This window comes from Microtus oregoni, unplaced genomic scaffold, assembly GCF_018167655.1.
Source record: "Microtus oregoni isolate MIOR12 unplaced genomic scaffold, Mior012 000006F_ref0000085, whole genome shotgun sequence".
Classification (NCBI taxonomy): Eukaryota; Metazoa; Chordata; class Mammalia; order Rodentia; family Cricetidae; genus Microtus; species Microtus oregoni.
The window spans coordinates 13,151,976-13,168,748 of NW_024543065.1; the positions used below are offsets into that span (position 1 = coordinate 13,151,976).

Here is a 16,773-nt window from a genome sequence, read left to right on the forward strand (position 1 = left end):
ATACATAACCTTTAGTGACAATAATAAACAAGTACAGGCAAATAAAAGGACAGTCTCTGCACAGACACAGGTGTGCATGAATCAACTGTAAAAATCTGCATGGAGAGGAAATACAGGAACCTAAATTTAAAAACGTCATCTCTGGGCTCCAAATCAGCATGGAGTGGGCGGAGGAATCGGGGAAGTGAGGGTGGAGTAGTAGAAATGATGCAGTGAGAGCAACCGGGGAAAGACGTGAATGAGAAGGTCTGAACTGTGGAGGAAGATCTATCTGTTTCTAGTAGTTGCAGTCACGGGGCAGAGAGAAAAGGAGACAGTGCTGATAAACTCTAAGAAATAGTAGTTGAAAACATTCCAAATTTGCTCCCCCAAAACCAAACTACAAATTCAAGAAGCTTAGTGAATCTTAAGCAGCTAAGTCAAAAGTCATCAGATTCTGAAATCCAATAATAATAATAATAAAAGAAACTATCTTAATGGGAGAGGGGAGAGAATAAAAAGAAAGAAGGGGGAAAGTGAGGAGAAAAGGGTTATGTGTGCCTTTCTTAGCGGAAAAAACTTATTTTCTTCTAATTTTTTATATTGGGGTCAGATCCAAAACCTTACATTTATGAGTCAAGTGAGTGTTCAGCCATTGCACTACCTCCTCAATCCCACGGGACAAAATTACAATCTAAATGATAGATATCTCATCAGAAACCATGCAGACCAGAAGGAAATAAAAATTTCCAAAGGCGGAAAGAATGGAATTATAAAGCTAGCAGAATATTCATAAACAGAAGCATCGTTAGATGAAGGAAATCTGAGGAGTGATTAGCCACAGACCTGTCCTCGCAAGCAGACTAATAGGAAAATCTGGAAACAGAAGGAAAACAATAGAGGAAATAATCTTGAACATCACAAAAGGAGAAAGGACCCAGAAAGCAGAAGTGCAGTCAGTGGCGGGGAGAAAAAACTCTAGGTAGGGGAACAGAAGTACACTAGGTACTATGAAGGGGAAATGAGAAAAGTGATGGTGGTGGAGGGAAGGAGGCAACAGTGAGGGAGAGAGAGGGAGGAGGTGAGATTGGCAACATTAAGGGTGTTTGAAAAAGTCACGGAATCACATTGTTTTATGCTTACTTAAACTTTTCGCATATACAGGTATATACATATAAGAATACAACAGCAACAATTGATGAAAAGAAGGTCATGAATTTGAAAGAGAGCAAGGTTGGGTACAGAGCATTTGGAGGAGGGAAGGGAAGAGGGAAATGAGGGAAATCTTTTAATTAGACTTATTTAGATCTATGTACATACTTCATTATCATTTATCTATGTCTATCATCTATCTATCTATCTACTATCTATCTACTATCTATCTATCTATCTATCTATCTATCTATCTATCTATCTATCTATCTATCTATCTTCTACCATCTATTTTTAAAACAATGCTAAGCCACTTGGAATGGCAATGTTACCCACACGAGCCATATACTCCCCCACAACCTCCACCCCCTGCAGTGTCAGGCATAGGAAAACTTCCTTCAAACTGTTGGCTAGAGGAGTCTGAGACCCCCCCAAATAGGCAAATGTTGTTGCCTCTGGCTGTCTCCTAAAAGTTGAAGACAAGACCATATTGCTGAAGCTGACGTATGTTTCAGATAGAGGACTTCTAGAGAAACGGAGCTGGAACTGATCTGGAAGTCTCTTATCTGAGGGCCAGCTTTAATAATATGAGAAGGAGCCATGCAAGCTGCTATTGTAGAAAAACAATGAAAAGTCCTACCCAGAGCTTCAGTCGGACAGGCGTGGAGAGTCTTTCGGAAGGATCGCTGGGATGGCCGCCCAGGGAGAGCCGCAGGTCCAGTTCAAGCTCGTCCTGGTGGGCGACGGCGGCACCGGGAAGACGACGTTCGTGAAGCGCCACTTGACGGGCGAGTTCGAGAAGAAGTATGTAGCCACCCTGGGCGTGGAGGTGCACCCGCTCGTCTTCCATACCAACAGAGGACCCATCAAGTTCAACGTGTGGGACACAGCCGGCCAGGAGAAGTTCGGGGGCCTGCGCGATGGCTACTACATCCAAGCCCAGTGTGCCATTATAATGTTCGATGTAACATCAAGAGCTACTTACAAGAATGTACCTAACTGGCATAGAGGTCTGGTACGTGTGTGTGAAAACATCCCCATTGTATTGTGTGGCAACAAAGTGGATATTAAGGACAGAAAAGTGAAGGCTAAATCTATTGTCTTCCACCGAAAGAAGAACCTTCAGTACTATGACATTTCTGCCAAAAGTAACTACAACTTTGAAAAGCCTTTCCTCTGGCTTGCCAGAAAGCTCATTGGAGACTCTAATTTGGAGTTTGTTGCCATGCCTGCGCTTGCCCCATTTGAGGTGGTCATGGACCCAGCTTTGGCAGCACAGTACGAGCATGATTTAGAGGTTGCTCAAATGACTGCCCTCCCGGATGAGGATGATGACCTGTGAGAAAGTGAAGCTGGAGCCCCGTGTCAGAAGTCTAGTTTTATAGGCAACTGTCCTGTGATGTCAGCGGTGCAGCGTGTGTGCCGCCTTATTTAGCTAAGCAGATCGTGTACTTCATTGGATGCTGAAGGAGATGAATGGGCTTCGGAGTGAATGTGGCAGTTAAAACATACTTTTTTTTTAACATACCTTCATTTTTTTGGACTTGCATATTTAGCTGTTTGGAACACAGTTGTTTCCTAAATTTCAAAAATAAGACTGCTACAGTCACATCGCACTATTCAGTCAGTGGTAAAATCTTGTTCCTGCCATTCCCATTCTTTTTGTTTAGAATCAGAATAAAGTTGTATTTCAAATAATCTAAAAAAAAAAAAGAAAAGAAAAGAAAAGTCCTACCCAGATTGTGACTCTGCACCACAACAATGACCTGCATGTAAAGATATCCCCAAAGGCGCAGTAGTACCATTTATACATCGGGGGTAACCACAGCCACTAATTGGACTTAAGGCCCACTCAATAGGAGGGAATTCATGTCTGATATGGCAAACCTAGCCAACTACCTGTGTGGTGATGTCAAGAACTTAGAAGAGAGTCCACTACGGCCACTTTACTAAAGCACTCCAGTTTCAACAGTCTAAATATTTATCCTTATACCCACAGGTAAGTGTAGCTCTCACCTGCTCCAAACAATCTTCGTGCAGCAGATAGCAACAGTTCCAGGAAGCTAAAGTGGTCAAAGTGCAGGGAACAACTGACTATTGAGTGTCAAACCCCAACTGATGTACGTACATTATAACTCCTGCCCTTTAGGCTCAGGGGACACTGACGAAGAGGTATGGAAAGATTGTGAGAGCCAGAGAATGGGCTGTCCGCTATGAGACTGTGTCTTCTATATATGACAGGGAAACAGCACCAGGAGATTTCAGCAATATGTGTGACTAAAAGAGACCTTAGAAATGACATCGGTTGACATGCTAACATGGGGGAATTCTCATAAGGCGTCTCTCCTAGAAGAGACATCAATGAACAATTGAGAAAATACCCCATAGACATACCCACCGATCTGTTTGAGGGAGGCAATTTCTTGTTTGAGATCCCCTCCACACAGACATGTCTAGGTTTGTATCAAGCTGACAAGAACTTAACAGCACACAACCAATAATAATGAAATTTAAAGATTCACGACTACATCTCAAAATTATTTTCAGGCAAACAATATGTAGCAAACATACATAGCGCAGAAACTTTGATTTAATCTTAATTAAAAATTAAAAAAATAAAAAATTAAATTAAATTAAAAAAAAAACCAATTAGGCACATTGTTTAAAACAACAAGGGGCCAGATGTATAGGTACACGTGTGTAGACCCAGCAGTTGGAAGGCTGTGGGAGGAAGATTGTGATATGTAAAATAAGACTCTGTCTCAAACAGGGCAGCCAACAATGACACAATAAGAATAGTCTAGGGAAATGGGTGGCCACATGCAAAAGAAAGAAGTTACACTCCCTCTCTTACCACTGATGAAGTCATCTTAGAATGGATGAGCCTGAAATGCAAGCTCTATAGACACGAAACCATTGCTGTGAGAAGTGGGCAGAGGGCTCCTCGTTACTGCCAGAGTAGCCGGGCATGCTAGTTTCCACACACAGGTTCTGCCCAGATACTGAAGAGGCAGGGACAAGAACCTGGTTGGCACACAAATCTTTACTGCTTCCTGTTACCTTTGGCACAACTTTAGCAGGGCTGGAAGGTAATAGTTTGTGTCCCAGATTAGGGCCTCACAAAAGGAGAAGTGTGGGTTCTCTGTAACCTTTTACTCACTCAGTGGAGACTACCATTTACCCTGGGATGCCTGGCTTGAGAGGAGTGGCTATTGTCTGAAAGGTTTTTGCCTTTTTAGGATATCCCACTCATGGTGCTTTGGCCTAGAGTGCCCAGTTTTGAAAAGGCCTTTCCTTTGAACCCACTGATGTGACTCTGTCAATAGATTTTTGGGCTCTAACTGTACTAGTTATGCAAAAAAAAAAAAAAAAAGGTCTTGAAAAATAAAACGACACAAAAAACACAATGTGTCTTGATTTGCTATTCTCTCTGTCTCTAATTCTCTGATTTTATACACACACGTTTATAAACACACACATATACATGTATACATCTATATGTATATACACATACATGAACATATACACATATACATATATGCACATATGATATATATACACATATATACGAACATATATGATATATGTGTATATGTATCAGAGTTTCAACTGCAGCTAATGGGAAGAATGCAAAAGTGTTTTTACTCCAGTCTCACAAAGTAGAGGTCTCCTTTCTCCTGTCACTGAGAAAAAATACGTGATGGATACCGACTTAACTTGAGCGGGTTTGTTAGCTACAGCCCTTGAAAAGTTTCCCCAGAAGATCCTAATGCAATAATGCGTCAACACTGGCCGTCCCTCACTTAACCCTAGGCCCCAACATCTCTGTCACTATGGAAACAGATTAATTCTAGCTACAATGCCATCCTGTGTTGATTAAGAACATTCCAGGTCATTCCAGACAGGAAGAGTATTACATAGAAGAACTGCTTGGAAACATTTCAAAGTGAGCTGAAACATTTAGCTGCTAAGGACATAGAGCTATTGTCTGGGGTTATGGTCTTGAAGGTCTGGAGTAGCAGCCAGTTGATTTTCTTTCTGTTACGGTCTTGCTTTCGTTTCATCTTCAGTGATTTTAATTGAATTTTTTTGCACTCAGATTTGTTCTGAGTATGCGTTTTCTCCTTTTGCCTCTCTCTTCCTTTTTGGTTCATTTCCATGATCATAAATCGGAAAACGTTTCTTTCTAATATGATCATAAATCAGATAATTTTTCTTTCTAATACCATAAATCGGATAACCTTTCTTTCTAATATTGCTTTCTTTTCTTAAAGTGTATGAGATCTTCACAAATAAATTTATCATGTAAACATCTTTAGAAATCTGATGTGATTTGTAATCATTTAGGGCTGGAGTGGAGCCACAAGTTGAGCAAAGTATACAATGCATTGTGTTTACAGTTGTCCTGGTTAGGTTTTGGTCAACACAATCTAGTGTCATTTGGGAAAGGGAAACCTCAATTGAGAAAAGAAAATGCCCCACCAGATGGGCCCGTGAGGAAGACTGCAGAATCATTTTCTTGATCAATGACTGAGGCAGGAGGGCCGAGCCCATTATGCATGGTACCACCCATGGGCAGGGGTTCCTGTGTTATAAAGCAGTCCATGCAAGCCATGAGGAGCAATCCGTCAAGCAGTGTTCCTCCATCGCCTTAATTTTGCTTCCTGAATCCAGCTTCTTGCTTTGAGTTCCTGCCTTTCCTTCCCTTTATGATGGACTGTGTCAGGGACATGTAAGTTGAAATAAACCCTTTCCTCCCCAGCTTGCTTTTGGTCAGGGTATTTATCATAGTAGTGGTAACCTTAACTAAGACAATGGCTACCTGGTTAGTAACTACCCTACTATGATTTGCTTGCTACTTTTCCAAAAAGGGTACTGATTGTGATAGTTTGTAATTATTCCAGGGAATTCTTTCTTTTAACTACTTACTTGAACTATTTAACTATTTATCAGGTTAAATATCAAAATACTATAATTCATTAGTATATGCGAACTCCTGGACCATGATTGCTGAGTTTGGTAGGACTCATCACTGTGATGATGTGATGAAAAGGGCAGGAGGCAGCTGTCCTGATTTTTAATCCCATTTGCTTCTTGGTCTGCCTTATTAACAAATTTGCATCTTTCTCTTAATATAGAAACAAAATATTTTCTTCCCCTTAAACAATCAGGAAGCAAGCCAGGCAGTGGTGGTGCATGTCTTTAATTCCAGCACTTGGGAGGCACAGGCAGGTGGATCTCTAAGTTCAAGACCAGCTTGGTCTATAGAGTAAGTTCCAGGACAATCAGGACAGCACAAAGATACTCTGTTTCAAAAGACAAAACAAACAAACAAACAAAATCAGGAAGCCTTTATTTTGTAACATATACATACGCATATTTGTATGTGTATAAATTTAATATTTTTTCAAGAGATTATATTGACCCATATTGTACATAATAATAAAAAACACCAATTTAATATAAAATGACTACAATGATACTGTAAAACAGTATTTTCAATAAGCTATTTCAGCATCAAAATGCTGGCAAAATCCATTAAGTTAGTAGTTCTGAAATATCTTGGTCTCAAGGCTTTCTACTTTCTTAAAAAGTTATTAAAGACTCTAAAGAGCCTTTGTTTGTGTGAGTTATACCTATCAATATTTACCATATCAGAAGTGAAAGCAATTGATTCAAAACACTTAAGTCATCTGAAAGTGACAATTACATGCTACACATTGCATAACTATATTTGATGGAAATATTCCACAGAAAATTTACACAAAAGTTAGAAGACACAGTTTTATATTTTTGAACATAAAATTAATTTTAGATTAGTTTTATGTTATGACAGCTAAAGTCCTATATTTATTTCTGTTTCCCCGGTGTGTGCTAAGTATTGTCATAGGAGATATGTTATTTTGCTTGAAATACATGAAGAAACTATGGACAAATTTGACTTATGTTGGGGTTATAGTCTACTAAAGCATAAATATCATATGCTGAAAATGCATAAAATATAAATCCCCAGTTTTCTGCATCCCATAGGTTAGCCATGTAGCACCCATGGGGTGTGGCATGTTTCCTTGTGATCATATGGGCTCTGCAACTCACTGCGGTTCCCCAGGTTTACAGGAGAACATTATACTGCATGTGCTGGCCTGGGGAAAAATCATTAGTCAGTATTTGAAGCATGGCCTCCACTGAATGCATAAGGCTTCTGCACTATCCTTTGTTAAAGTTCGTGCTTTAAATTTATAATACATTAAGTTGGTACATAGTGTAGTAAGGAGGCCACTAGTTAGTTTCCGGCTGCTTAGCCCCAAAATAATCATACAGAAACTGTATTAATTAAATCGCTGCTTGGCACATTAGCTCTAGCTTCTTATTGACTAATTCTTACATCTTAATTTAACCCATCTCCATTAATTTGTGCGTCACCACCAAGTTGTGGCCTACCAGCAAAGTTTCAGCACATCTGTCTCCCTTGGCGGCTCCATGGCTTCTCCCTGACCCTGCCTCCTTTCTCCCAGCATTCAGTTTAGTTTTCCCCACCTAGCTCTGTTCCCCTATAGCTCTGCTATAGGCCCAAAGCAGTTTCTTTATTAACCAATGATATTCACAGCATACAGAGGGGAATCTCACATCAACATAGAAAGTACAGATGTTTGTGAAGTACCGTGTAGTGTTCACTGTGGACTTATTGTGTAGACAGTTCAAGTCAAGATGAACTTTCCTATTTTCTATCTGTCTGTCTATCTATCTATCTATCTATCTATCTATCTTCTATTTATAATCAAACTTTTATTTTCTGTTGTTAAAAATTCAATATTTTTCTTCTAGGTTTTGAAAAATATCCACTATGTTATATTTGCCTATAGTCACTATTGTGGTTTTAATGAGCATGGTTCCCATAGGCTCATGTATTTACTTGCTTAGTTCCCACTTGATAACCTGTTTGGAAAGGATTAGGAGGTGTGGCCTTGTGGGATTAGGATTGATTTTGTTGAAAGAGGTGTGTCACCTGGGGTAGACTTTGAAGTTTTAAAAACCTAGACCAGGTCCAGTTTCTCTCTCTCTCTCTCTCTCTCTCTCTCCAGCCTGCCTGCATGCCACCATGTTCCCCACCATGATGATAATGGACTAACCCCCTGAAACTATAAGTAAGCCCCAGTTAAAAGCTTTCCTTGTAAGAGTTGCCTGGGTCATGATGTCTCTTCATAGCAATAGAATAAATAGTATTTGAGACAGCCACCCTCTGTGATTATTCACAGCCCACTTGTTTTCCCTGTGTTAGTACGACTTAGTATCCATTGGTCAATGTTTCAGCCTTCTTTTCTTCCTGCTTTCCTTGGCATCTGGTATCTACTATTCTGTTCTGTAAGTAAAACCATTGCAGATCAGGCACAGTCTGCAAATACAAGATTAGAGGGAAGAAAAGAAAAAAGAAAAAAAAAGAAACAGATTTTTTTTTTTTACCTTTTATCTTGGCACTTCCACAGATTACGTATACCTTACTATTACAAGAAATTATCTATGTAATTAAAATACGTCATATTTCTCCCTTGCCACTCCTCCTGCACTTCCCATGTCAGACTCCACCTCAATTGTAAGCCTACCCCTTCTTTTACCACTGTTGTTCTATATTTATATAAATGGATCAATGCACAAACCCAACCTGCTAGTGGGTTCAGGTTCCCAAGGGATGAGGAACTTAGCAGGTTTTGTGGATATTCTTTTGCTACTCCATACACAACCAAGAGTTATTTGTACATTACTTGCATCATGGAGTCTGAAAGTGTGACAATGATCTGGTTGTACTTTTTCTGTCTCAGTCTCCAAAGTAGCTACATTATACCAGTTTGCCCCACTCACCTGTTTTGAGCTTTGAGTGGCTCTTTTACCTACAAGCAACTTGGAGTACCATGTATTGAATTTGGGGAAAGCTTTTCACTGTGTGATACAGATTTTTAAATGTTTGTAAACTGAACTTTTTAATATCCCCAAGTGATATCTGTTAGTGTCACCATCCCATTAGAAAAGTCAGTAAGTTATCAAGAAGATATCAAGTTGGCAATGGGGTACTTATTACAGGTTTTCTAATGTTTTGGACGCTTATCACTGTCCAAAATGTGTGCCCGTTCCCAAAAGTATCAAATTCCTGAGTCAGTGTAGTAATTTTCAATAATTCTTTAAATTAAAAAGATTGTTCCATCTGTGAAGGATACAATTATACTCACAACTTGATTGCACTTGTCTCTTTGCTAGGGCAAAATACCCTGTAAACATAACTTAAGGAGTAAAGGAGGCCTTATTTTGGCTCACAGTTTGAAGGCCCAGACCCTCTTGGCTGAGAATGCCTGGGCAGAGATGCAAAGGCAGCTGAAGGCATAGTCCAGTCTGTCCTGGCTGAGAAGGCCGGGTGTAGGGATGTGAAGGCAACTGAAGGCTCAGTACCTTCTGGCTGGGACGGCCTTGGTGGGGATTCATAGGCAAGGGCTACTTTGTGTCTGCAGTCAGGATGTGGAAAGAGATGGATGCTGAGCTCATTCAGCTTTCCCTTTTTTATTTAGTTCAGGACCCCAGCCATCGAAGAGTGACACCACCCTTGTAGGTCTCCTCACTTCATCCAACCTAAACTAGAAACTGCTTTTACAGAGGTTCCCGGTGTTTCTCTACCAGGTGATTTTAGATTCTATTGAGTCGACATATTAATCATCATAACAATTCTCCATAAGAAACCTTACTTAACATTTTATTTTTGTCACAAAGAATATTGAAGCAATGTTCCCTAGGGTGAGATTTAATAACAGAAACACTTTTACCATTTTACCAGGGCCATACTTGGGGGAAATTGGCACGTTTAAACTGTGAATGAGAGCTGTGAAGAATGGTGACTTGCCTAGGATCTATAATTTTACCCCCACAAAAATAATGCCCTTTGTAACAGCATCTTTGTGTAAAAAAACAAGTGGTGCCTTCGTGTTATTATGAGAATACTTTAACCTAATGACTTCCTGAGAAAGACCTGGGCTCTCTAGTCTACACTGTGGGAAGCACAACACTAAATTGGTTTGACAACTTATGAATAGGTGACACACTTCAGTTTCACACAGGGAATGTATTGAAGCAGAAAAATAATACCAAAAGGAGAAATGAAACGTCACTGGATCAGGCTTTGATTTTATCTCCACTAACCAAGATCAAGGCTTGTAACAAGATGAGAAACCACTCATTCTAAACATCCATTTTCAAAACCTACTTCCATCTGGTTCAGTGGGTCTCATCCACTGAATTAATTAATTAATTAATGTCTCAGCAACGACATTAATTTCATGGTCAGGAGTCACCACAACGTGAGGAACTGTATTAAAGGATTGTAGAATTAGGAAGGTTGAGAATCATTGTTCTAATATGTCTTTAATTTATAGGAAAATCACTCAAAATATTTCCTCAATAAGCAATAATCCTTTTCTATAAACCAGATGATATTTTCATATCTGTGACTCCAGGTACCAAAACATGAAGAGGCTGCTTAAGTCCAGCAGTGGCTATACTAAACTTATCCATTATTGCTGACATTTTAAACAACTTAAATTCTACTTTAGAAATATTGAAAGGTAAAGCAATCAGGTGATACACTTTAGCAGACTCCTCTGCCTTCCCTATAACAGTCCTGTTTGCAATACCAGAAGTTCCTCAGCTAAGAGTCACACCTCCTCACACCAGCACATCCAATTCAGAGAAGAGAGAGCACTGGGGTTTGTGGTTTGAGAAGCATTAGCCAAGCGTACACAGTCCCAGGGCAGTCAGATGCAGTAGAAAGGCTGGGCGAAAGGGTTATGTGTGAGTGTAACGTCTTTCCTGGTCCAGCAAGAAGTGGATGGGAAGCAAAGAGGACATAGGAGGGCTTCCTTATACTTGTTTTGCCTTGTTCTGCAAGGGCTAAGAGCAGGCATAAGTAAAAGGAACAAGAGAGACTGGGTGCATGGTGAAGCATACTTTGAATTGGGTAAAACAGCAGATTTGTGTATGTGTGTGTTGTGTATATAAATATATGTATATATACATGTGTGTGTCTGTGTGTATGAAGCACGTTTTTCAGTTATTCAGTTCAACATACAGATTAACCATCCTTGTAGAGGTCTCATTATTTTTTTTTATCACAAAAAATACCACATTATTTATTTTTGTTACAATAATTTTAGAGATTTAAAAAAAAACTTTTGTTTTTGGTAGAGATTGGTGATAAGAAACCCACTCAATGTATAACTGGCTATGACTTGATTTCTTGGCATTACAAATTCTGGCAAATAGGAAAAAGACAACTCAGAGATTATTTAGGAGTGTGGCACAGTCTTCTTTGGTTTTTAATGAAGTCATTTTTAAGTTGGCAAGGTATCTTCACATATATTTGATTTAATATTTATATTAAATCAAAATACTCTTCAATTTTTATTATATAGTCTGTTTTTATTTTTTCATAATTATCTCTCTCTCTCTCTCTCCTTCCCTCTGTGTGTGTATGTGATCAAAAGGCCATATTATATTCAATATGTATAACACACATTGTATCATTTGACATTGTAGGACCTAGATTTAAACTGTGTTGTTTAACACAGCAGCTGCTAGACACATGTACTTTTGTCAGATGTACCAGCCATATGTCAGGGGCTGAGCAGTCACTCCTGTGTAGTAGCTGTTATAATGAGGAGCACAGCATGCTCGTGCCATTATAGAAATCATAGAGGTTTTATTAGGTGGCACTGGGGCAGGCTCTCAGTCTTGGAATTTCTCGGATGATGCTCTCAGGATGCTCCAGGTAGATTATTATGAAGACCTGGCAGAGTTCTCTCCTGCGAATGAGAAAGGGAAATTGTGCGGTATAATGAAGACAGCTGCTGTTCGCAAATGCCCTTGGAGGAAATGATCCCAAATGAGTCCAAATGGTGGAGAACCGAGCACAGAGTGAAAAGGAGAGCCAGGTAAAATATGAACAAATTAGTGGGGTGTACGTGGGATCGTAATCTGTTTGTTAAACTGGAAACGTTGAAAATGACGACTTTCTGCCACAGGAAAGCTCAGAGATAAGTTAGTGGAAGACGAAGAAACTCCCGCCTCAGGTATCTTCGTTGAGAGGAAAGGGTAGATGCCCAAGATAGAGCAGAGGAAGGAAATGCAAATCTGTCCCCTGGCAAGTGTGATAAGGAAAATGAGATTCAGGGGAGATTGAAGAAAAGGGGGGAGTGAGGATTGTGCAGACTCCCTCAGAGTCATTAGGGACAGTCCAATTGGTGAGGCTGAGGTCAGCTTAGGAGGGAAGAGAGACCATGGTGTTATCTGTTTTCACAGACCGGGTGGCCAGCTGGGCCGTCATCTGAAAACAGGAAGGAATGTGGGGCTGATGGAGTTAGGGGTCACTGGGTAAATCAGTCACAATAAACGAGGCTAAAGATAGGAAATGGAAGGGCTTTCCCAGGAAGGAAGAAAATAACCAGAATCCCCATCTGAGGGAGGCCTTCTGCAGAGAGAGGAAGGATGCCAAAGGAAATACAGAGGAAAGTTTGGCAAGGTGGACAGAGCAGCTCTGGAGGATAGTTACACAGGAAGACCCCAGGACAAAGGGACAGCACAGTGGATCCTGGAAAGAAAAAGCTTTGAGATAAGACTAGAAAGCAAATAGATAGCAAAGGCAGAAAGAGCTGGCCTTTGGAAAGTGATGAAGAGAAAGAAAACTCTAGAATCCTGGCATTTCTTTGAGAGAAGGTGTGCACAGAGGCTCGTGGGATAACAATATAAGGAATATAGCCTCATAAGGCACTTATTAAGAAACCCAAGGCATGTGTGTATAGTCACTAAAAACCAAACCTCACAAGAACACGGATTGCTCACAGCGGTTGGTTTTTCTTAAGCATCAATTTTCTTCTCTAACCTCTGTGATGAGTCCAGTTTAAAAAAAAAAAGACTTTGCTTTTGCTTCCATCATACACAGCTTATATATTTCCCAAGATAAGAGGATGGTTGTCTTTGGGTATAGTGGGACGGAACAGACAAGGTAGGATACTGGTTTCATCTTTGTTGGTTCTTTAAATTCTACTTTGAGCATTCCCTAGGCTGCACTGAGTTTGGTTAGAGTATATTTTCTTTACAGTAATAATCAGAATCAGTTTCAACACAACAGGATTTTTTTTTTTAAATGAAACCACAAGAATTTTTTTTCTCAAGACCCTAATTTCCCTAAGAGTATGTAATGTAATGTTCAAGTTCAGCCACGGGTAAAGACGAAGAAGAAACAAAGAATTTTCAAAGGTACACATTCCTTGTTACAAACTTAATTTGTATATATTTTGTCTCAAATACATTGAAGATTATCATGACTGGTACCAATCTTGTGTCTTTATAATGTTGAAAACGTTGTTCCAGCTTCAACCTTGGCCGATGGGTGAAAACGTGGTATTTACCTTTCTGAGTATGACTCATTTTCCTTAACATGGTCTCCAGTTCCATCCATTTTACAAGCATTCTTTTTTTTTTTTTTTTTAATGTATTTGACCTGGTGCACAGAGGACTACTTGTGGAAGTTGGTTTTCTTCTTCCAATTACATGGATCTCAGGGATCTAACTGCCTTGGTCATGAGTACCTTTGCTGGCTTAGCCTTATCACCCCGCACCCTCCCCCCCAAAAAAAAACCCTGATATGATATAATTAATTTAAAACTACTATTGTTTTCCATAGTTGGTGGTGCATTTTAAATCTTTAACAGATGGATGTGGTTGGTAGAGAGTAGATTAAACTTTCTTTTAAAAGTGTCTTGTTAGATCTTTAGAGTTTCCTGTAGTGTGTTTTGATCATATTTGTCCCTGTTTCTTTCCGAATTAATTTCCCTTCCTTATCTACCCACCCACCCCCACCCCCATTTGTCTGTCTGTCTGTGTGTCTGTCTGTCTGTCTCTTTTATCTTTCAAGACAAATTTGTAGTGCCCAAATGTTCTTGGATGTGCTGTCTTCCACTGGACAGTGCTCAGCTTAGCAGGGTCTACACTCTCAGAGGTAACTGCCCCTTCCTTTCCCAGGAGCTTGCAATGCTTTCTCGCTCTTTCTGTTAAAATATACCCAGGAGTACTACCATTTGATGAAACATGTCACATGACATAAAGGGCTTTGTAGAAATTTAGTGCTCTATGAAAATATCACCAGCTGTAATTTTTTTTCCTCTACAGAAAGCACGTGTATAAACAGTTAATATTTAGTCCCTGACTACATCTTTTGTTACTATTTTAAATAGGAAAAAGAGGGAAGAGCAAATGCTGCTTCAGTGCACAGGTGAGTGAGTACCGACTTGATAGACTAAGAGATGGATTTTTAATGTGATGAGGAGGGAGGGCAGTGGTGTTGGTGGTGGTGGTGGTGATGGTGGTGGTGGTGGTGGTGGTGGTCTGTGTGTGGCGGGGGCATGATTACATTTGCCCAAGGGAGCTATCAGCAACTATATACTATGAGGACTTTCTGGGGAAAGAAGTGGCAAGGACACTTTAGACATAAAATCTGGGGCCCTCATCTACCACTCCACCGATCTGAATAATATTGCATGGATGCAGTAAATGGCCACTAGGGACAATAAAGGCCTGAGTGAAAGCAAGAGAATTACGGAACCTGAAAGGCAAATGGTCCATCCAGTTCCATGCGTTTTTCTTGTTCTGGTGTATGGAAAAGTGGCACATTTCCCTCCTTAAACTAGACAGCTCTGTCTGTCAACAGATGAGTGAGCGGGATGACGATGAAGAGATAAGGAGGGGAACGGGAAAACGAGGAGAAACAGGGAGATTTTAAGACCAAATTGTCATGAAGCTGACACAGCCCCCAAGCACTTCGGGTAGTGGAATTATATTTGAGCAATAATCTATGTTTACACGTTTAAGAAACAATATGAAGCTAAACTGAAACAGGCTAAGAGCAAATCGGAGAAACATGATCACGTTTCTTGAAAATGTTCCTGATAAGATTTTACATGGCACTTTGTTCTTTTCTATTTTGGGCTGTGTGCGGTCTTTTTTTTTTTTTTTCTTCTTCCCTAGAAGAACCTTACAGGAAATGATTCTTGCCACTAAGTCAAAATGGGGCATATTTACTTGGTCCTGGATGATGTGACCAGGAAATCCTGCGTAGAAAAAAACGATGTCCCTGAAAACCCTGAAAAGGGAAGAAATGTATACCCTCCTTAATGTTTTCTTAAACTTTTACCCTACTTAGCCAATAGAGACACATGCCTTAAACCCACCCCCAACCCCACACAAATTAGCAGACACACACACACACACACACACACACACACACACACACACACACTTTAGCACCTAGTTTCTTTTGCTTGGGTTTCTTTTGTCCCTTGCTAAAAATCTATCGCAGCTGCAGGTGCGGTTTTCCTGAGGTAGCTCCCAGGTTCCTACGCTCATCGGAAATGGCTGAACTTCCATAACTGGACCAACCATTCCTGTCTTTCAGGTTTCTCATCTCCCAGCAGCCTTCTGGTCTCTTTCCAACCTGTGCGAGCTACATCAAGGCAGAAGTGATAGAGGCTCTGTGATCTGTCTCCCAGATGTCAATGGCTGTGCCAGCCAGAAGGGGGCCTGTCACTTCACATTCGACCGACACTGGTCACTGCAGCTGCTGCCTTAGGGACAATCAGAGCACTGACCTTTCGCTCTGCTGTGCTCTCAGGTCTGCAAGGAATGCACAGACTTGCTGCAGTTGCTCTGCAAGACTCTAGTATTTCATATCTGTCACGGAGCCAGTTCCAGTTTCGGCAATAATATAACAACCCGAGTACTAGGCTCTATGTACTAAAATTTACCTGTGGGTTCACACATTCTTACCGGCAAATTCTATGACCCCCATGTTATAAATAGGGGAAATCCTCAGCGTGTCTAACTGAGGATGAGTCAGTTCTATAAATGGTAATCTGATGGCAGTTCTAGTCTCTTACAACTCTCCACCATTCATTTTATCCCTGGAAAAAAATCTTCAGGCAAGACGAGGGGCCATTTGTGGACAGACATCTGGGTATGAAGAATTACCAGCTTAAACAATGGCGTGACTTTCATTAGAAGAAGACACATTGCCACACTTCAGTGACAGAGAGCGGTGCCGTTTAATTATTAAGTCTATTGTGGTTACTGGGTTTTCAAATCTGACTCACTAGTCAGTTTTCCCCCGGATTTTCAAAGAAGGCAGATCTGTATCTTCCCAAGTCTCTCCCTCTGTCTAGATGTATCCTGAAGTTTGCTATTCTTCTCACTCTGAAAGTGTGACATCACTGTTAGGATAAAGCTGCAGAAAGGTACCTTTGTGGAATGGTGAGCCGCGAAGCGACCACGCCACTGGGCAGATCAACCCAAGAGGTTTATTGGGGGAGGGGAAGCGAAGATAGACGCCGACGGAGAGACAGGGAGACAGAGAATGAACAAGACAGAGACAGAGAGGAGAGAGAGAGAGAGAGAGAGAGAGAGAGAGAGAGAGAGAGAGAGAGAGAGGGAGGGAGGGAGGGAGGGAGGGGAGGGGAGGGGAGAGGAGAGGAGAGGAGAGGAGAGGAGAGGAGAGGAGAGGAGAGGAGAGGAGAGGAGAGGAGAGGAGAGGAGAGAGCGCTGTGATATGACCGGAGG

The 16,773-nt window shown here is 40.7% G+C and overlaps 1 protein-coding gene across 1 annotated transcript; it reads left to right on the forward strand.

The window, feature by feature from the left end:
- Window positions 1-1,801: 1,801 nt before the first annotated feature.
- Window positions 1,802-2,826, forward strand: LOC121449586 (GTP-binding nuclear protein Ran-like). The gene has a single exon (XM_041654124.1). It carries the CDS (start codon window positions 1,823-1,825, stop codon window positions 2,471-2,473), a length of 651 nt encoding a protein of 216 aa, XP_041510058.1. The 5' UTR covers window positions 1,802-1,822; the 3' UTR covers window positions 2,474-2,826.
- The last annotated feature ends 13,947 nt before the right edge of the window (window positions 2,827-16,773 follow it).

Bases quoted from the DNA above. Each gene is read 5' to 3' on its own strand.
- LOC121449586 (XM_041654124.1), top strand. From the start codon at position 1,823: ATGGCCGCCCAGGGAGAGCCGCAGGTCCAGTTCAAGCTCGTCCTGGTG.